Source organism: Anser anser (assembly GCF_964211835.1).
Source record: "Anser anser genome assembly, chromosome: 1".
NCBI lineage: Eukaryota > Metazoa > Chordata > Aves > Anseriformes > Anatidae > Anser > Anser anser.
Window position 1 is genome coordinate 76,901,232 of NC_139720.1, and position 21,967 is coordinate 76,923,198.

Sequence of the window (21,967 nt, forward strand, 5' to 3'; positions counted from 1 at the left end):
TATATTATTTGTTTAGAAAGGGGAAAAAAATCATTCTACAGCATTCTCACAGATCTGATGAACGAAAACAAGAAAGGATTTGCTAAATACAGGCTTAAAGCCAGCCTTGAAAAAGTCCTTTTACTCTTGGTTTAGGATCTCATAACAAACATACCAGGTTCATCATTTCAAAGAAATTAGGTAATGAATGAGGATCTTATCCACACTCTAATCATACTTCATGGTACATAAATCAAGCAGATTGCCTATTAGACTTGTGTCTCTCCAAAAGAGCAGATGCAGTCTCACTTGAAATGTATTGTGAAGACACGTCCTTTGGGGCCAGAACACTGTGTCCTCAGCAAAGTCTGGGCCCGTAAAAACACCCTGCAAATGGAAAAGTAACGTGCAGGGCTGAGGTGCACCTAGTCATGTTCATCCTGTAAAGTGAGGTTTTACCGCAGAAACCTGTAGACACAGAGTTAATTGATTCAGTGAGCAGAGCACTGTGCTGCAAAGAAGTCTCAGCACACAAAGAGGCATCTGATTGTTTCAACCATTTCTATTACATGACAAATATTTTCACCATATAACTATGCCACATTTCACTAAATTACATGCTCTGTGGTTTGCTGTGATTGTATGATGGCATCACTCACTACAACCACAAACCACAGTGAATTGACATTGTTTCCATGATTTCATTGGTTTTGTCGAAACCATATCCTTTGGCTTTTCTGCCAGTTTCTCCAAAAGGAAATGCTAAAGAGGATACACCATAGAACATTTCTACAAACTCTCGTTTTCAAACTATTTAAACACACATGGCTATAAAGCTTCTGTCTAATGTAAACCTCCTTGCGAATGCAACTTAAGCAGCTCTGTCCTGCCCCAAAGTGGTAGCATTGGATTCCCGGGTACCCAAAACTGAAATGCCACATGCTTTGGTGGAGGTCATGGGCCAGCTAGCACTTCCAGCTAGTTGATTTAGATGCACTTCTGGTTAATAATGAATGAAGCCTAGTAGTTGCCTTACCTATTATTCCACCTTTATTGGTACAGTTGAAGCACGTGATAAAGATAACACCCTGTGAAATGAGTTGTCAGGGAGAGGCAAGGGCCAGGAAACATCCTCACAGTTGGCACCATTTGGATGGCATAGGTCTAAAGAGATCTGGGGATCAAAATACCCTGTCCCTCTTACAGGCTCTTCTGGAAGAGGAGAGGAAGAATGACACTGGATCACAGCAAGAGTGGCTGATACTTCACTGCTCCACTCTCCACCTCCACCCAGAGCTAACAGCCTTCCCTTGACCAGTTTTTCCATCCCTTTTGGGTGTTGCATATGCTCAGGCAGCTGGAAAACGAACTTTCAAGTCATGATTTCAGTGGGTATGGCCAGAATTTCCTAGCACTTGAAAGCCCTTATAAAATAATACTCACAATCTTTAAGATTGCAGTACCTTTTAAAGACAGTTGGTACTTCATTATCTGTGGTAGTGGAGGTCTCTAGGAAAATCTGAGTGATCGAATAACTGAGGTTATACACATACAGTAGGTTATGGTGGGCAGCGTTGTGGAAAGATCTCTGAGTGGCGCAGCAGGGAGCCAGCTCAGGTTGTCCAGAGTGATGCTGGGCATTGGCATATGAGCTCTGCTGGTCTCAGGTGCACTTTTCCCTGAGCCATTCAAATACCCGCACCCTGTCCTCTTCAGCTAGGTGTGTGGTATAGAGCCACCCACACCAGCACCGAGTGAAGCCAGCTTAGGTTTGTTGGGATTTAGCAGATCAGCTAGGTCTTGGCACAGATATGTTTCTGCTAGAGGAAGCAGTATAACTTCATTCAGCATTGCTTTATTCATGAAGGCTGTGCTCTACAATGAACCAGAAACCACTTGGATTTCTCCAGACTGATGGCATGACCTGCCTGTGCCAGATAGGCTGTCTGGAGAAAAGGGAAAATCGACTGTAAAATAGTTTCTGTTGGCAGGAAAGGGAAAATCGACTGTAAAATAGTTTCTGTTGGCAGGAATAACACAAAGTCTCGTTGCAAGGTTGAAAATACGTTGCCACTTTTTAGTTAGGTCTCTTCCATGGAAGAACAGAGAACTTCAGTTTCAAATGCCATTTATCAATGCAGATTTCAATATCACTGAGATTGCTTCTAAATGATGGAGGAATGTGCTAGATAGAGATATGGTGAATCAGGGGGGTGATTTGTTCCAGAGAGTAGTGGAATCACTAGCCTGATTAGTTTCTGTGTCATCCAACTGCACTATTTCAATAAATTAGAGCACTTCTATGGCTGAATTAAGCACTGTGGTGCATAGTCCACTTGTGCCATATAGATAGTCCCATGTATATCTCCTGCCAAGTAGGTAGTAAACTAATGGCTACACCCAGCTGGAGTAGCTCTGTGTCCCCATTGTAATTTGTGATCAGAATAACAAGATATGCTCTATACTAATGCTGTGGCATATATTTGGTTGTTCTGAAAAGGCATCCTCTGAGATATTGCATGTACACACAGGCACACGTGCGCACACTGAGGTTCTCTCCCTCTGTGTAGGGCTGCACAAAGAGATGTGAAGCACATAAATCTTCCTATTCCAAGAATTTCCTGGTTAAAAGGAATCCTTAGCTAGAAACAAGCTTGTGCATTGGTTTTTCAGAGCAGCAGACTTCATGTTTCAATTGTTACCACAAGCAATTATCTTCCAGGAATTTATTGGTCTCTATTTTTGTGTAATTATTGCTGAGTGAACAAGATCTACCCATTTTTGCTTTAAATCTAATGACTCCCCAGCAATGGAGAAGCTAATGAGAGTAGAAGGCTCTCCAAGGAACCCCATGTATGTACAACCAGTGGGACAGGACTCTGCTGGGAAGGGAAGAAAGGGAGATTGACATCCCTTATAACTCTCTATCAGAAACGGAAGACTGCAGCTGCATGACTTGTTAACCTCACTGTTTTCTGAAGGTTCAGCATTCATTTGGTAAACAAAGGCAGGATGAAACCTTGAGCTGGTATAAACCAGCGTACCTCTGCTGTCAGAAGTGAACCTTGCCAGACTACTCCATCAAAGGATCTGACCCAAAGTCATGGGAATTTGCTACTGGAATATAAGTCATACATTTTGGGACTGTATTCCTTCCCTTGAAAACTCACTTCAAGTTTGGTGATCCTCCAGAGAGCATTTGCAAAGACCGTTTTTTAATTAGTTTGAGCTCAGGTAGACAGGAAAAAAAATCAGTGGAGTTGGCTGGAACGCCAGCAGGAAAAGACCTTATTGAGAGGAAAAGAAAACACTTCTGCACTGAAGTTGCCTTTAGCTGGCTGGCAAAAGGGGAAGGAGGCTGTAAAATGAATGTTTTGTTTCATTAATGTGCTTTTGTTTTTTGTTTTTCTAATCATTGGCACCACTATTATTGTGAAGTGATGCAAAGATTAAGGCAGCTCAAGCAGCCACTTTGGAGTGGAGGTGGGGAGAGTCATCAGATGCTGCAGACAGAAAACCAGCCTCCACCCACAAGGCAAAAGGTGCATAGCGGCTACGTGCAGGCAGGCTCCTGCCAAGAGGCGCGTAGCAGCTTTGGAAGATTCTTAGACTCTTAGACTGTTAGATCTTAATAGACTGTTTCTTTTTTCTTGCCCTGTGTGCCCATACACACAGATGATATCTGTCCTCCTGGCTTTCATTTCCATGAAGCAGAGAGCTTCCTGGCCGGTGATGTGGTCTGTTATAAAAGCAACATGTGTCATCTTCACTGTGTACGTGTTTGGGATGCACTCAAATTCAATGTTGACCTTTTTTTTTTTTTTTTTTGCATAAGAAGGCAATTCAGAGGGGACACAGTTCTTAATACTGATTTGTCTTCTCAACATACTGAAGGGGCACTAAAAAATTATATAAATGCAGCATGTTAAGAGCTTTAAATCTTATATATAAAGATAATTTTTATTTACTATACTGGGCACCAAGCATGAGGAATAACAAAGAAACGTATGAAGTATACCCAGAGCTTTTACTGTATTTTCAAGGAGAGAGCGAAAGCACAGCATGACTTGGTAGCATCTGGCTTTCTTTGCCAAGGTTTAAGATTGACACCTAGTTTTCCTGAGATTGCCCTAAGCTTGATCAGTCCTATTTTAAAATTGGCATTTCTAGAATAAATAGTGCTTTACGTTTTATTCTCAGGATCATTATCATTATATCTAATTGTCTTTGTGTGACAGAGTGTCGGCTTTACACCATGAAGATATTGCAACAAATTGTTTGGATTGAAACATAATGATGCTGTGATTTAGAGTAGGACTTCCTTCATTTAACCTTTGGCATAAAAAAATTAGATGTCTAGTCTCAGTCTGGGCTCCATCTGTAGTCAGCAAAGAGAGACATGCTTCTAGAAGATGATTCATTCTATCCAAAAATAGGTGTCTAGGACTGACTGGATCACTTTCCCACTGGAGGTATCCACAGATATCTTCCTGTATCCACAGACTAGAGAGGGAACCTATATAGCTAGCTTGGACAGGATACCTGCCTTTTTGATGGATCTGTGGGAAAGGAATGTTGAAAAACACTTGGTTACAGTCCTTCTTTGCTGCTTCTGTATTACACTCCTGGCTTCAGGCCCACCTAGAACTATAATGAGGTTGTAGCATAATAGACAAAAATAGATAGGAGAGAGAATTTCATTCCCAAGAGGGGAAAAGAAGAAAAAAAAGAAAAAACACACAGAAAAGAACGTGATATCTGTATGAACTACAGTATAATTTCTCCTTCCTTGACAAATATGAGTGTTTCACAAAAATGAAACTGAACTATATAATTTCTGTGATGTGTCAAAAAAAACCCACCTATTATAAATTGCAGAACTGAGACTATGTGGGGCCAGCTACATTGTGAGTGGTCATAAGAAGCAAAAGGAAAGGTAAAGTTAAAATCTAGTTGCGCAGTGTTCACAGCCTGTTCATCAGGGCAGTTAGATGCAGTTTGTGTAATGGACCTATGTGTATTCACTTCTTTCCACAATGTGGCATGCAACCTTCTCTTATAAAAGGCCCCATCTAAAACACGTGGCCTTACAGTGAAGCATGTGCTGAGCGATGATGCATGTGTGGATGAAGGGAGCAGGAGTGCCTTAGCTTGGATGGACATCTCTGCTCCCGAGGTGCTGGTCATTTTGTGAGATCTGAGCTGCCATGTAGCATGACTTTGGATCTTGTGAGAGTCCCTGGAAGATGTGGTTTCCCACTAGATCTTCTGAGATGAGAAGCAAATTAAGCAAAAAAAATGAAGCAAAAAAAAACTGTAAAGTTTTTTCTTCCACATTCAGTTAGTACGTTGACCTCTTGATATCTGGAGCATTGTTAAAATACTCCAATTTCTCCCCTTTTTTTCAGTAATTAAAAATAAAGAGGAACAACCCACCTAAATGTGCTATTTAGCAGTTACTCCTGTAAAAAAACTGTGCTCTCATTAACAGGTGGGTTATCCTCTTAGCTAGGCCAGCAGAATAATTAAACCAATCCAAATACTAGGCTAACATTCACGTCTTCTTTCTGATTCATCCTGGATATAGAATAGCCCAAGTAGTTATTTCTGTCCTTTTAATATGGGCATAAGACAGGCCACCAGGACCACGCTGTTTGTGTCAGCTGACCACATAATCCTTCTGATGATACTGGGCCCAACAATGGAGTGAGTAACAGAGAAAGTGGTAACAAGGAAATAAATCTTGCAAGTTGGAATCCCTTAAAATGTAACATTTACGTTACTGTCCTTACTGAATGAATATACTTTTTTTTTCATAAAGTTTTGCTGGACCTTTTCAGCAGCTCTGTGAGCCTGTCTGCAACAGCACAGTCAGCTGCAGCTGCTGCTGCTGGAGTGAAGCAGTGTGCAGGAGATGCTCGTCCCCACAGTCAGTAAATGACAGTGGCAGAGCTCAGTGTATTGACAGTCTGCTGCATTTTCCACAGATGGGATGCAAAGTTGGGTAAGACTTTCTACATTTTTGTTTTAATCACTAGCCAAATCAAACTTCTTCCCCAAGAAAATACAATTCCGTGAGAATGGTGACTTTATCCCAAAGGAAGCACCTGGGCTTTAGAAATGCATCCCTTACTCCAGGGCGAAAGCAATCTCGTATCCAGAATGCAGTGTCAGTGCAGATTTATTTTGGTCAGTATCCCATACAGAAAGGCTTTGCATCATAAAGGTCTATGCTGATTACAGAAAACGCTGAGATGAAATTCACTTGGTCCTGTGGATGGGAATGAGGTATCCTTTTGCTGCCCTCTTTCTTCAGCTTGCAAGCATACCTCTTGCATGTATTAGTTCAGTTCTGCTTTCATCCAGGAAAGTCAACACTTGGAAATGATTACTCAGATCATTTGGAAAAGATTCAGTATAGTCAAAACCTCTTGAATCTATACTCTTACTCTTACTCAGCCTGTAGCAGATTTATTTCTTTTTCAGACACTTTTTAATTATGGTTTCATGTATGTATAAGACTGATCTGTTGCAAATATTGGTCCCAGCAGACTAATTCCTAGAATAGATCTCCTGACTTAACAGGTAAAGGTAATCATGCTTTACCCTGTTGCACATAATGGAATTTGTTTTCCATCAAAGAACATTTATTCTTCCTGGATATGTATTTAAGGCTGCTATTTTAACAAGAGAAAAGATCTGAACAGTTTTGATGACCACATGGCATTGCCACAGAGCAATCCTAAAATACCAGCAGTCTGACTTTGTATTTCCCCTGATATTGTCATTTTAAGGACTAATGCAATTTGACATTAGGAGTGTAAGGGGAATAGACGAAATTAACGTATGATGAGAGTCATCTAACAGAGACAACTTTTCACATAGCAGTTCTTATTCAAAGCGTCTTTTATTTAATCTCACACTGACAATATCTGTAAATATCTTAAGCAACAGTTAAATTGCTGCTCAGCATTAGATTAGATGGGATGGAGAAAGTAAAATGTGAAAGAAATGATACATTTTCACATTGGCAAAAGATTAGCAGCAGGTGTTGTAATCCATACTGTCAAGTGTATTCTTTGCTGTTTTTGTTAATGATCTGGAAAACAGAGCGAGCAGTGAGGTTGGAAATTTTGCAGATGACACAAAATGGTTGAAGGCCACTGGGGATGACTGTGAAAACCTTCAAAAGAGTCTATGAAAGCAAGGAAAGATAGAAATATGAGAGCAAGCAGAATTTTATGTTCTGAATAAATACAAAATAATCAGATTTGGGAAAGAAAAGAAAAACAAGCACAAATGTCAACTACTGTTAAAAGCTGGAAATTAACTTAGAAAAAAAAAAAAAAAGAAGTGGATCATAATTGGTGACAGTGAAAACCTTTACTTAAAATGCAGAGGTATGATAAAAACAAGTTGCGTGAGTACTGTGCAGCCCAGGATGGAAAACAGACCCTGCAAATAGTTTAACACTGCTTTATAAACCAAGCCAATCAGTATATCTGAAATACTATATTCATTCTTGATTATTTTTTTTTCTCAAAATTATTTTTTCAGGAAAAGTAAGGGTCAGAAATGGGATATTGAAATTACTGGATAAAAGTGTTCACATGGAGAGAAACTGTAAAGATTGGAATTGTCATTTAGAGAAGAATAAAAGGAAAAACAGTAGAGAGAGGGTAACTGTTTTACTTCAGCTTATTCTTTCTTCTCAAAATGAATAAAAGGAATTTAATTAAACTGAGCATTTAAAGCAGATCAAAGGGGACTCTCCTCCACCGTGTACAGTTAATGACAAGATCTTGCTACAAGGGATAATTGAGCCCAGGACTTATCCTGTGGGGAGGCTGCTCTCTAAGTTCCTACTTTTTCCTTGATTTCCTCTTTGGGAACTTTTGACAGTGTCCACTCTCAAAGGCCAGGCATTGAACTAAACGAATCACTCTGGGATTGCTACTGCAGTATTCCTAAATTCAGTATAAGCTCCCCATACCTTACATTGGGAAATACTTGTGCTACATTGCTTTGTACTGCAGGTTCACTTGCAGCTAAAAATACTGCCAATCTGCAGGGAATTGTACCAGATTTACTGCAGGGGCGGCACCTACCAACACATTTCTCTTAAATCACTCTAAGTAGCTGATCCTGAACATAACCAGCTAGAGGGCTCAAATTATTATGATACTGTTTTTCACTTCCCTTCTGTGAATTTGAAACTTTGAGACCGTGATTAATTAAGCCTCTGAACTACCATTATGTCCCAGGTGTTATTAGAATGGTACCTAATATAACATTTTGAAGGTCACAGTGTAAATAGCTAGTTCTGGCAGAGATAATTCCCAAAGTTTCTCTTGAAAACTACGCTGCTTCTTTAGCCACCAGAACACATCCTTCCACAATAAAATCTCTTGCTTTCTCCTCTGTGAATTTCCAGTCATGGCACTGCAGTCATAACAAGCATCAAAAATCATCTTGCAGTCTTTGCATGTGACTCATGACTGGGATTTTTTTGACAAAAGTGTCAACTCACCTGTGTCTCACACTTCATTTTCTAAGTAAATGGACAATTCCAGTGGGGCTGAATGTAGCATAGAAGAGAGATCTGGTACTGGCACTGACTTCACATCATCCTGAACCTTACAAACAGCCTTACAGAAACTCCACTGACATAGGAAGAGAACACAGTGTTTTCAGTTTCAGGAAGTACTATATAGTTTAACAAGCTATTGCTAAGGTACCAAAGCCCATTGAAGCCAATGGAAGATTCCTGTTGGCCTCGATGAACTCTACATTTTAATTCTTCAATTTGTGGGTGCTTTAGTAGTAATAGTATCACTAAAATGATTACATACTCATTTCAGTGGTTCAAGAGTTATGTTTTTCATTTCCATGGTACTTCTTAATGCAGCCATCTATAAATGCCTCTTGTTCTCCTCAGCTGTTTGCAGACTGACCAGACCTTAGGAATATAGTTAAAGATTGCAAAGCAATGAAATTATCAACTTGTTGACACAAGGTCTTGGTGCAGTGGCTAAAATTCGGACACACCTTTCTCCTGCTGCAGAGTGGAAACGTAGACTAATGAGGTCCAGAAAATTGTCTGAGTGTCATTGTTTTCAACAATTCAGATCCCTTTTGTTTGGAAAGAGATCGGTGATCTTCAATACTCTGGTATTTAGCTGATCACCATGAGTAACCGTTGATTTTTCCAAAAGTGAAAGTTCATCACTCACTGAGAAGCAGGCCATGTTAAAATAATGCCATCTGCGTGGTCCATGGTCAGTAGCCCCTTTGGAAAATCTCAATTTTTCTTTTTGCTTGATATTCTTTGATGAAATTCCTTTTTTTTTTTTTTTCTTTCTTACTGCTACTCCAAAAGAAAGGAGCCAGGCACAGCAAACATGGGGCAGAGAGGTGAGAAAGACTTGGATTTTGTACTACTGAGGTCTCAACAGGACTTTTTTTCAATGTGATGTACTAGTAACCATCAATTTACAGCTGAGAGAAGGGTTAAATATAAAATCATGTGCAGTCCAACTTGTAATGAAAGAATGCAAATGGAAATAACACCATGGTCTTCCCTGACACCAACTAGCCTCCCCATATGAGTCTCAGGAGCAGGACCCCAATGCAGAGTGTATATTTGTTGGACCCTTGGTGCCAGGGCTGAGGCAGCAGGACTGGCACAAGAGATATTTCTGTTGTCACTTGACCTGCTGAATAAATAATCAGAAACACTCATGAGCATTTAGATTACTAGGAGAAAATAAAAGCTAAACTAAATCAGCACGGTTATCGTTAAAAGTATTGATTGAATGCTATTTGCACTGCCAGTACTTATGAGAAATCTTGTTTTTTTCTTGCAGCCTAATTTTGGTGGAGTGATGTATGTAGAGTCTCTCCCCCTGGCTGGCACTGCTCTCCAGAAGTACTTTGTCACTCCATCTCACAGCTACATGCTAAGAACACGTCACTTGCTCTAGCATCCATCACTAATTCCATCAACAACAGGAAGAGATTGTCTGAGCTTTTTTTATTTTTTATTTTATTATTTTATTATTTATTTGTTTGTTTGTTTGTTTGTTTATTTTTAAATCCTTTGCAGGATTTAAAGTTGTGCATCTTGTTGCTTCAAGAAATGAGATCTGGCTTTGTGGTGACACCAGAGATCATCAACTTTATCAGTACAGACTGGCATGTCCCATAAAATTTACTTTGATGATTGTTATCATTAGCATTTCACAGTAATTCCGTGTTTGTACTGATGCATAGTGTGCTGTGTATAGTTTATAAACTTTGTATGTATACATACATGTACATAATGTTTAAGAGAAAACAGATGCATAGAAAACATGCTATATAGATAAATGCTTTTACTTTTAGAACTCTGTGGAAGCAACATCCATTTTGCCTGAAGAAGAAATGGATGTTGAAAAGAGTTTGCAGTGTGCTATTTCTCATGCAGTCATTGTTTGCTTTCTGTTCTAGCCTTATGAGCTACTGGCAAACCATCAGGTGGAGTGGAAGCTGCTCATATATTCAAACGGGTAGGCAGAGAGCTGGTCAGACGGGGTGTCCTGGAGGCCAGCAGGAGGTAATGATCAGATTAGTTGAGTCATAACAGCCAAGCAAAGCTCTATATATCATGGCTGCCCTTCAAAGGAACTCTCCTAATCAGATTGGTCCCCAGGAGTGTGTTTGTCCTGTCTAGAGCTTGGCTTTCGAAGCAATTTTTTTTTAGGTCCCATTTTCCCTGTAAACCTGTGAGTGTTGATATCACAAAGGCCCTTTTGATTTTCCTCATTATGAGAAGGTTATCAAATCTGAGCCTTAATTTCCTAATCATCTTCCAGACATGGAAAGCTGTGGTTCAGCCTCACTCCTGTCAGCAAGAAAAACAGTGTCCTCCCGTTCTTTCTGCAGATCTTCACAGAAGTTTTTTCACAGGCTTTATTAAACTAGTCTCTGAGCTCTGAGCATCTTTTCTGGATTTTGAAATTGTCCCCTTACCTGAATGACAGAGAGCAGACACCCCACAGGAGACTACAGAGGTGTGTTTCTCCTGCCAGCCACAGAAATGCTTGTGCTTCTGGTGAAGGATGAAGACAGTTTTTGTGGACTTCCAGTCTGCATTCCTAGAGACATATTGTTGACCTCACTGATTTTTACATTCGAGTGAGTGACCCTTATAGCAGCAACAAAGCCAAAGAAGCTCAAAGCTTTCAACTGATGACCCCAAAAAGGTGAGGAAAAAGTCAGCTGAAGTCATATAGGAGGAGGCAAAACAATTCCCATTTCCTGTCTCTGAAGTCAAGGGGTTTTGTTGGCCACTTGCATTTGAATCTTTCTGCAACATTAACCCCTGCAGTGCTGTTCAGGTGGCCTGCTCTGATTCTTTAAGGAATAATGTGGAGAAATAAGTGTGAGTAGACGATACTGGAGCTTTTCCTCCAGAATCTGCTTGTGTGGATCGCACCAAGGCACTACATGAGCTCCCTCTTCATTGCCAGACACCTATTAATTCCAGCTCTGCAGAGGCAATGCTTCCTACAGTTAATATTACACTGCAGCAATTTTGAGCTCAACTTCTCATTGTTGTTTATTTACAAAAACAAAAGTCAACATTTTTGTCTGGATGTTGAGAAGTTCCTTTAAATCATAAGTCTAATATATGTGTATACCTGAGAAAAGGAAAAGATATGGCAGCAGTGAGGTTTTTTCCAAAACTGCGGTATATATTTAAAGTACAGATGTGGAAGACAGTCAAAGCCAAAAAAACTTCTGTTGCACTTAATAGCGTAGAGGGAGCTGCACAATTCCCTCTAAGACAGGGAGACAAAGGGCATCTCTGACCACTAAAGCTGTACCTGTTTGCTCTGTGCTCTCCTTTACACTGCACTTGTAGCCTCATATTTGTCAGCTAGCTTTTCTTCCCTTTTGTTTTGCTAGGCTGTTTACTGCTGCATAGAAGTCAATAAACACAAATTTCAAGTACTTTTCGTTTTGTGATCATGACACGATGTTACCATTAATTATTATGTTTTTTTTCATATTAGCAGTTTATCCAGAGGGATCTTTTTGCTTCTCTTGGAGTTGGTATTTTTGCAGTAACCCACATGTTCACTATGACAAACAAGATCTGTGAGGTTCCAGTGGGAATGCTAGTGGTGGAAGATGATCCAGTTAACTCCCTCAAGACAGCCCCTGATGCCATTTTACAACCCTGTGCTCATTCTTTTTCCAAAGGATGGTGGATACCACAGTAGTCTTGTCGCTTAAATCTGCTGGATCCCCTTACCTCAAACACTGGCTGTGTTGAGGGCACTGTTTGGTGAAAGGGAGCTGGACATGAGTGCACATCTGTGTAAGGTCCAGTTTCCTAACAGAGAGCTTTGTGAAGTTCCCAAGGTCCCTTAAACCCATTAATTTCCATAGGCATCACACTAGGTTAGGCACAGCCAACAAAGCAGCAAATACCTTCCTCTTTCTCCTCACTCTCCTGGTTACAGCATCATGGCAGGACCTCTAGTGCAAGTTTTTTCTGCAGACAGTACAGCTTATATGTTATTTCCGTGTCGGTTCCCCAGCCTTTTCTGATATGCAGAGGATACGCATATCAGCACACGGAGGGAAAAGGAGTTGTTTAGGGTGGGACGAAGCGTAACTAGGGGCAATGGGAGGAAACAGAGCAGAGCAACGTCTAGGCTGACTATCAAGAAAAACATCCTAACATTGAAGCCTGAAAGGCTGTTTAATGATCTCCCAAAGGAAGTAGTGAAAACCTTTATCAATGAGTCATTTCACACTGTGAAGGACAAAGCTCTGAGTGTAGGGGATAGTCATGTGTTGGCAGGGCATGAAGGGTCTTTCCCATTCCTCCACGCTGACTCCTTGCCCTCACCCTTCTAAAAGAAACAGAGCCTGGAAAACACAATGCTAGCAATGGTTTCCTAACATACACACAGAAAGAAAAACAACATCCCTAAGTGATCCTTGGAGATTGGGAGCCTGGGAAATGCTTTTTAAATTAGCTTCAATAACATGACAGACGATAACAAGTTTTAGAGCAATTTTTTTTTTCTGTTCAGCCGTATTGCCAGAGCGTGTGTCTATCCTGGCAGCAGCTTTCTTGCAAATTAATGAAACATCAAGGCTGCACTACCAGCCAGATTGGAAGAGTGTATTTCCAGGAGAGAGCCTGAACTGGCAGATTGTCAGCTGCTACAAATCAATTAAGTTCCCTCAATTCCAGTGCAGAGGGCCACCAACTTACAGCTGCAGAGGATCTGGTCCATTTTGTATTGAAACAGAAATATTGCTTTCATTTTACAGAGAGATAGACTATTTAAAATTTAAATGCTATTAAAATTTAAAATCCCTACTTAATTTAAAATTCCCTTTGCAGTTGCTTTTGTCATGAAGTTCCTTATTCCTGCTCTAAAGAGTTGAGCCCTTACATTTCCCTGAGACCAGCACATCAGGGTTCGTAGGATTTTAGTGTCTTCTATCCAGCAGGCATGATATGCCTTGCCTCAGATTTTTCTATGATCCCAGTTTCTCACTCCTGTATTTTAAACAACTGTAATAAGAATCAATAACATTAAATATTAGGCAACGCTCACCACGTTGCCCAAATCCCTGGAAAGCAGCAGCACGCTGCAGTGCTGGGAGGGGAGTGGAAATGGGATGAAGATGAATCCTCTCGCCTGTGGAGAAGTGTTGTTGGTGGCTTCGAGGCTCAGACAAACTGCAGTGAAAACAAAGCTTGCTTCTCACCAGCGTGTTCTTGCAAGGCTCTGCCAAGGACTCCTTGAGCGTGTTTCTGGGGGTAACAGAGCAGGTCCCGCATCTCCACCCCAGAAGCAGGACATCCCCACTGGGTGCTGGGGCAAAGAGATGCAGGGGCAAGGAGCGGCTGCTCCTGGAGTAGGTGAGACACACAAGGGAGGCAGAAACTCAAAATTTGTCTCCTGGAGCCAAGGATATGCTGCAAAGCAGAGGCTTGCCTGGCCAGCTGTGGCCTTCACTACAGCATGCCCATGCGGTGTGAGGAGGCAGGAACCACGCAAAACCTATTGAGCTGGCCTCAGGGTGAGGGCCTTAAGCACAGGCATCGCCCTGACATCCCCGTGCCTGGCTCCCTGGCAAACTACTGTGCGTAGGGCTGACCAATGGGACTGGGGTGGAAATAATCCTCCTTAAGCACAAAAGCAGGACAGGACAGGCTTCAGAGTTGCCTCAGACTCCCGCAGAGCTGTTTTAGCTTGGTGTCACCCACGGCAGCAGGTTCTGCAGGACCTATAACCCAGAGGCAGGCAGCACCTCACTCCAGGCTTCAGTTTTGGGAAAGGGCTCAGCTCTCAGGGCAGCTTTTGGGCCCTCAGGACATTTTACATGAATGTGGCAATACTGTTGCAGGGAGTTGGACCACAACCTTGAAGGGAAGAAGGAGGACCGATGTCTAATCACACAGACCCTGGTGAGCCCCTGCAGCTATCACCATGACTCAGATCAACAGGTGGGTGCTTTTCCTTATCAAAAGTTATTTCACATTATTTAGTCCCCAGACAGTTGGGTACCAGGGCTGGTGTTAGTGAGGAAGAAAAGACTCATCTCCCTCAGCCAGTGGGTGGGAGGGAAGGGGCTGTCCCAGTGAGCTGCAGGGAAAGGCGATGCAGGAGATGCAAAGGTGTCTGGAGACAGGTAGAAGGGAAAGGAGGCCAGGGGAAAGCAACCAAGAGAAATGAGGATAAAGGGAGCATGAAGGGACTGGGAAAGAGGGCAAAGGGAGCAGGAAAGAAAGAGCCAGGAGCTGGTAAGGCCACCCTGTTCAACACCAAAGCAAAAGGACAGGGAGCTCTGGTGACAAAATAAGGGGGAAAGGAGTGGGGAAAGGAGCAAGGCAGGGCAAAGTGGGTAGAAAGCAGGAGATGAACTAAATGGACAGGAAGAACCTGATACGGAAAAGGCAAGGGAGCCCATGGGGAGGCTGAGGGTCTGTGGGCAGCTCTGCCGTAGCGGGGAGGTGACAGCCTGGTGCCCAGTCCCTGCCCCATCCCTGTCCCTGGACGCCTCCAGCATTGCTCTGGCACCTGTGCCCTCACCAGCAGGCAGCACCATGCTCCAGGTTGGGCTGCAGATGTTCAGGTCATTGCTCTCCTTCTCGTGAAGATGCAAGATTTCACGCTTCCACTTGCAACTGGGTTTATAATTTGGCACAGAAACTCAAAAAAAGAAAAAAAAGAAAAAAGAAAAAAAAAGCACCAAAAAATCATGTAGTTACAAAGCATTACAGCACATGCATTAGTGCCTCAGTACAAAGCCCAGATGAGAGCCAACTTTCCAGTGTAATTTTCCTGCACATCTGCCAAGCAGTGCATGGAAAGAGCCATCTGCAATGTCTTATGGGGGCATTTCCCGGTCACAGCTTCCAAAGGGTAACTAAAAACTGAGTTCTGTAAAACGTAAGCCATCACCCAAAATGGCTTGAGTTTTAACAAAAATGTAAGTTAAAGTTGAGAGAACAAATGATGACTCTCACTGTTTTGTCTGCTCTATCGGTATCTGGAGCTCATCAGTCCCCTTGGCAAAATTAACATTTCATAAGTACTTTATAATCCAATTTATATTTTAAGCATTTTATCTAAAAAATTAACAGTCTATCTGTCAGGCACTGTTCATTAAATGTTTTTGGATCAGGCAGTATTCAGGATCACCACCACCCTGATTATGCTTACGTTTTAATCTCTGGATGACTGACAACCTGCTGGAGCCAGCAATCAAGGGAAACAGGGCATTGCCCACCTCTGGAAAGCACCAACTCCAAGCTGAGCACCTTGGTGGGACACAGCTTTTCTCCAGGTACATGTTGTGGAGCTCAGGAGAAAAGTGTCCAGGTGAAAAGTGTCTTGTCCATACACAAGAGACTAGGCTAAATGATCTAATGGTCCCTTTTGGCCTTAAAATCTTGAATCAATGAATTGAAATCTAGGAAAATGAGTCCCCAGCCATAGGAATGAGCTGGCTCAACTGCAAATAGGTCAATTAAACCTCAACTGACAACCTCCTGGGTCTTCTTTAAAGTAAAAATTGGATTGAAAGGGATGGAAGTATAATTAAACTTCTCCCGTAGTTTCAAGTTAACATAGAATTTCTCACTGCCTATACTACACTCCTGTGTAATGTTCCCATGCTCCCCTGAAAAACTGATATATTATTTTCCATCTCTGTCTACAAAGGTAATCTCTAGCTGGGCTTCAACATAGTGAGTACAAGGCTGGACTCACCAAGTGAAAGAGTCCCTCTCCTGCTCTAGGTTGCAGGTAGACCTCTCTGTTTCAGAGCTGTCTCATGGGAATGTCCCATGGAGCACACCAGGGTCCTCCGTGTCCCGTCCCTCCTTCCCATGTGGGGCTGCAACAAGCTGCTGGGGGGCCCTGCTAGCCACCACCACTCCGCAGCAGCACAAAGCCTCACTCCTCTGCGACACCCCTCTGCAACAGGCTCTGGTCCACAAAGCATCACAGGGCTCAGCACAGAGTGGTCACAAGGCCCAGGATAAGGCATTTTGTTATTTACCATGAGTGTCTACAGTTGGGCCACTACTCTCACTGCTAGAAAGTACTGCTAGAAATTTCTCTCATTTCTTCAGGACTGCAAATTAGTTGCATGTTCTGAGCAGGATGGGTGAGGAGAAATATGAGCAAAGCAAGTTTAGCATTTTCCATCCTGGCATCTTAGCCCTGCTCCTTCTTCTTGGGTCTTGAATCTCTTTGCTCTTCTCTCACTCCTCTTTCCTCTCCTCTCCCACTGCTGCTGCATGTCCTGCTTCCTACCCAAGCCCCCTCATCTGCTCCTTGTCTTATCACAGCTTCTCATCCCCTCTTCCCCTCACCCCTGCATCTCCCCTCTATCTGTCTCTCAAACACACAAAACTCTTCCAGAATATTTGAAACTGGACTTCAGTGGAGCCAGGTGAGTCTCTGAAATGCTTCACTTTTGCCTTTGATGCCTGCTGCCTTACCTGGGTGGGCTGGGAGATGAGGCATCAGGAGCTAAGCAGGGCAGCACTTGCTGGATGTTCCAGCACAAGGCCTTCAGATCTCCGGGAGTGTCGCAGATGGGATGCAGTGCGTCTGCAATGTTAATAGTGCCATCTTTTGGATAAGGTGGAAAACTGTGCTGACTTCCTGATGCCATTGAAAAACTCACAGGGCAAACCTCACAGAGAAAAAAGGATGTTTCTTCTTGCTCTCACCAAAATCTCTGTCTCGAATCCCCTTGATGATTTTACAAGGAAAAGTTATACTTTCCTTCAAACTCAGAATTTCCCTGCAGTGTGTCTGTACAGCATCCAGCAGTGCCATCCCACTTCAGTCAACTGCTTTTCAGTGATGTACCACAGAGAAAAACACTTTGAATGAGACTTTTCAAAGGAACTTGGGTGCCTGATGAAAGCCGCTATGGCTTGTGTACATAACTCCCGATGACTGAAAGTCTGACTTGAGAAAAAGCATGCCAGTGGTTCCAGGATTTGTCTGCATTGCACTGCTTTCTAGGATTGAATAAAAGGAAAAGGCTAAAACCCAGAAATGCCCTGTCTGTAATATTATACTGCTTCACATAACACACAAGTGATGCTGTCTTAGAAATTAATCCTGCATCTCCACTGGAGCTGAGCTTTAAAAGCTCAGTAAAACGTCCCGATTCTTGGAGGGGCCCTAAACTGAGAATACACTCATCCTCAGTAGTCATGCTGATGTTTTTTGCATCCAAGCCAAGATTTTGTAAATCTAAGTCAGCTCTGTCTCTTGTGCCTAATAATATAAAGCAAGAAATAGCCCAGCCTTATAAAAATTGTGGGTTTTGGCCTCAGCCCATATTGATTATCTAGCTCATAAATGAAGACCAAACTTCTGGTTCTTGTCCAGACAACAGTTGTCTTGGAGCTCCATGCCTACAAATCAGAGTGGCAGACATGGGCTGTTCTCTGTTAGTTCAGGCTTCGCATTTTAAGCTTCCTTTGTTTATATACATTTTTCTTGAGTAAAGTTTTTTTGTTGTTGTTTTGTTTTGTTTTGCTTTTCCAGTTGTGTGCTCTTCACAGAATCAAAACCTTCACAGAATCAAAATCAAAATCTGACTTCTATAGATTTACTGTGGTCATATCCTACTGCCATGAAAGTAATGGCAAAAATGCTGCTGATTTCATTGTAACCAGGGTTTTCCCATTGGGAAACCCTGGTCTTGAGGGTAGTTGATGGAAAACGCTGCTATGGGGAGCCAGGACTAACCAAGCAATGCAAGCAGGCAGATGTTCTGCCACCCCCGATTGCACTCTGCTGAGGTTCTGCCTCCTCCTCGTCTTTGCACCTGGAATCCATTTATGCTACTAAAATATCGTTTGCAGGTTTAAAGAGTCTATATAAAGGCTGTATTGAAATGCTGCTCCAATTATGCCAAATTAAGCACATGCTTTTGAAGAGCTGAAATGGGCCCATAACGAGCTTTAATTTGCTGGGTATTGATGTGAAGATTTCGGCTGCATAGGCAATGTGCCCCCTTGAAGCCAGTTCGGTCCTGGGGCCTCTCTCAGCAAGCTTCTGGCAGAACAATGGCTTCATCTCGAGGGCTGGTTCACCTCCTCGTCCCTCCTTCCCTGCCACATTGAGCTGCAGCTCTCCAGAGAAGAGGGGAAAAATTCCTGCACTTGGCACAGGGACACTGATGGAAAGCTCTCGAGCGTGGATGACTTTTCATCCAGCTGGAGGGCCCTTGGATGGGGAGATGGCTACTGCCCAGTCTGAATTATTTTCCTCAGGACTGAGCACTGGGGAAGGGACAAAGCCATCAATGAATGGGGAATTGGGACCAGCCAGTGAAGGCCACTGGTGCTTTTAAAAGGAAGAGTCTCTACTGCAGGGCCAGGTTGGCCAGCTGGGCAGGATACTTATACCAGGGCACGGCAGGCTTTTGCCCTGCCTGGGCAACTGCAACTCCTAGGAAAATCTTGCGAGTGATGGTGGGCACCGAGCTCATTCATGGACTTTGAGAGAAGCCCTCATCACAGTGGGGAGATGCCTGTGCAAGTATATCTGCGCTATTATTCTCTTGGAGCTGTTTTCTTTCTGACTGAAGTACTTTTTGATCCCTTAGAAAAATGAGTGCATCTCTTCACTTCAGCTCCACACATCCCTGAAACGGAGGGTTGTATGCCAGGGTGCTCTCAGAAATGATGGTTGAAGCCATATCATATGACTAGGTGGGGGAAGAAAAGCATCCTGGGTTTTGTGAAGGTTGTTTTGCTAGGAATTGCCATGTCCTGCCTACAAATGCTGCTTGTGTGCTGCAAATGTGGCAAGGAAGCCACAAAGAGGCATCCTGGGGACCCGCTCAGAGGAAGGGAAGCCTTAGAGAAAACCAGTCCAGCAAAAGGAACATTACAAGGTCTCCGCGACAGATGGATTGAATTATTCAGGCTTAAACTAAGACAAACTTTCCATGTCAGGCACTATGCATTTCACTTCATGAGGACTAAAATGTTTTGGGCAGCGTCTCTTTAATGTGCTGCTGAAGTTTACATAGGGTGATATGTATTTTGGGCTGCTAAAATAATTCTGTGTAAGAGGGAAACTATGAGCAACTGAGGGAGGAAATAACACTTCTAAAAAATAAAATCTGCTTCAGAAACTGATATATGTTAAAAAAAAAAAAAGCTTTATCACTGAGGATTTCTGACTCTCTACTGTGTGCCAATCTGAATCCAGTTTTGTAATTTCCACTCGACCATATCAGCTCGTGCTCTCAGTGGAATTTTTGTCTGAGTGAAAACAGGAGTACTGGGCCTTCTGACAGCAAAGCTGTTCCTCCCTCAGGGAGTGCCTGGACGGTAGGGTACAGCGGTGATTTTCCTAAGAACGTGATGCCGCGAATGTCTGCATCCATTTGTAAAAAGAGGGGCTCACCCTGGCGATGCACCGTGTGCATTTTTGTCCCTCATTCCTCGAGACTCACACTCAACTTCACGCTTACACACAGCCTCCTTGAAAAAAAGTTGAGCATGTGCTTGCATATTTTGCAGGGCAAGGGTCGATATTTTCATAGCCTGGAGCCCAAATCACAGGGTTGTTGTTGTTTGTTTTTTGCTTTGTGAAACGCCAAGCTGCTCCGAGGCGCACGCTCCCAAGCTGTCGGTTCAGCTGATAGAGTTAACAACAAAAATGTGGAAGGAAACAGAGCCGGTGAAATAGCTTGTGATTATTATCTGAGGGCTGGGTGGAGTATGTATTGGAGAGGCAGCAGCACGAGCGAGTGCATCCAGATTAGGCAAACCGATGTTACAGAACTCCTTCCCTTTGCTTTGGTTTTCTCTGAACTTCCCAGCTCCCTGGGAGGGGCAGCTCTGTGACCTGCATGCACCAGGGAGACGGGCTCCACTTCCCAGTCTGGGAACACAGAGTGACAGTGGTGAGGAGAGGCAGAAAAACAACTTCTTTTTCCTTTCCTTTCCTTTCCTTTCCTTTCCTTTCCTTTCCTTTCCTTTCCTTTCCTTTCCTTTCCTTTCCTTTCCTTTCCTTTCCTTTCCTTTCCTTTCCTTTCCTTTCCTTTCCTTTCCTTTCCTTTCCTTTCCTTTCCTTTCCTTTCCTTTCCTTTCCTTTCCTTTCCTTTCCTCTCCTCTCCTCTCCTCTCCTCTCCTCTCCTCTCCTCTCCTCTCCTCTCCTCTCCTCTCCTCTCCTCTCCTCTCCTCTCCTCTCCTCTCCTCTCCTCTCCTCTCCTCTCCTCTCCTCTCCTCTCCTCTCCTCTCCTCTCCTCTCCTCTCCTCTCCTCTCCTCTCCTCTCCTCTCCTCTCCTCTCCTCTCCTCTCCTCTCCTCTCCTCTCCTCTCCTCTCCTCTCCTCTCCTCTCCTCTCCTCTCCTCTCCTCTCCTCTCCTCTCCTCTCCTCTCCTCTCCTCTCCTCCCCTTCCCTCTTCCCTCTTCCCTCTTCCCTCTTCCCTCTTCCCTCTTCCCTCTTCCCTCTTCCCTCTTCCCTCTTCCCTCTTCCCTCTTCCCTCTTCCCTCTTCCCTCTTCTTGGAATACAATTTGAATTATTCATGTGTTACTGAAGTCTGTTTTGTTCCAGTGAGGAACATTCTAATTGCAAGTATTTAAGACACACACAAATTACCTTGCCAGCCAAGACTAATGGTGCTTGTAAAACCTGTAAGTATTACTCCTGCAACTGCAGATGAGAGACTGCAATAGACCACCTGTTAGGTGAGGCACAAAACAATTGCTAGCACATTACAAATGATCTGAATTCCAGTGAAAACAAATGAGACTTGCACAGTGTCCCAGAGACCTCCAGACACCCTCCTCCCACTTGCCCTGTATCTCATGCTGGCTCCTCAGGTGTGTGGCTGGGTTCATTTTCACCTGGATGCTTTGAGAACCCTTTGAAGGCATGGGAGGCCCATGATAAGGCTCTGGGAGGTGGCTGCTGACATGTCACAGGTGGCTTTCGCTGGCTCCTCACCCTTCTTTGCTTTCTCGCCAGCCTCCAGAAGGCATTTTGTCACACGCCCACCAACAGGCAGGGGTTGTGCTGGAGAAAAACTGACTACATAGAACATAAGCACTGACATGCAGAGGCTCCACAGGTGGTGGTGACGCTGATAGAAGCAGACTTCTGAATACCAGGTAGCTTCTTGAGCCCTGAATAGCTGTTGAGGCTGCTGCTTTTGTTTCACGGCTGCAAGTGTAACTCTTTGCAAATGCATCCTGTGATCTTTCACGTAGTTCAAAGCCGTGGTAGTTGTGCGTCTGCGTCTTCCAAAAGCCTTAAAATGGCCTGAAGCACAGGTCCGTGGTGCCAGCGAAAAAGCACGCTTGCGATGGGATGAGACACAAGCTCGCTCGGGTTGCAGGCGGCCGCAGAATCCTGCGCTCGGGCTGCAGAAGGACGCTCGCTGGCAGTGAGCAGCTGGGGGCAGTAAACACCTCTCAGATGGA

General features: G+C 43.4%; 1 protein-coding gene across 3 annotated transcripts in view; it reads left to right on the top strand.

The window, feature by feature from the left end:
* LMNTD1 (lamin tail domain containing 1) overlaps nucleotides 1–20,683 on the top strand; it is a 213,981-nt gene extending 193,298 nt beyond the window's left edge. The window contains exons 10-12 of one of the 3 annotated variants that reach the window (XM_083821805.1): nucleotides 9,846–14,497; nucleotides 15,679–15,840; nucleotides 17,148–20,683. In XM_083821805.1, the coding sequence (XP_083677931.1) occupies nucleotides 9,846–9,962 (117 nt within the window). In that variant the 3' untranslated portion in view covers nucleotides 9,963–14,497; nucleotides 15,679–15,840; nucleotides 17,148–20,683. Of the gene's footprint in view, nucleotides 1–5,819; nucleotides 7,659–9,845; nucleotides 14,498–15,678 lie in introns of those variants that run through there. The other 2 variants (XM_083821804.1, XM_083821806.1) reach the window with 2 other exon arrangements.
* The last annotated feature ends 1,284 nt before the right edge of the window (nucleotides 20,684–21,967 follow it).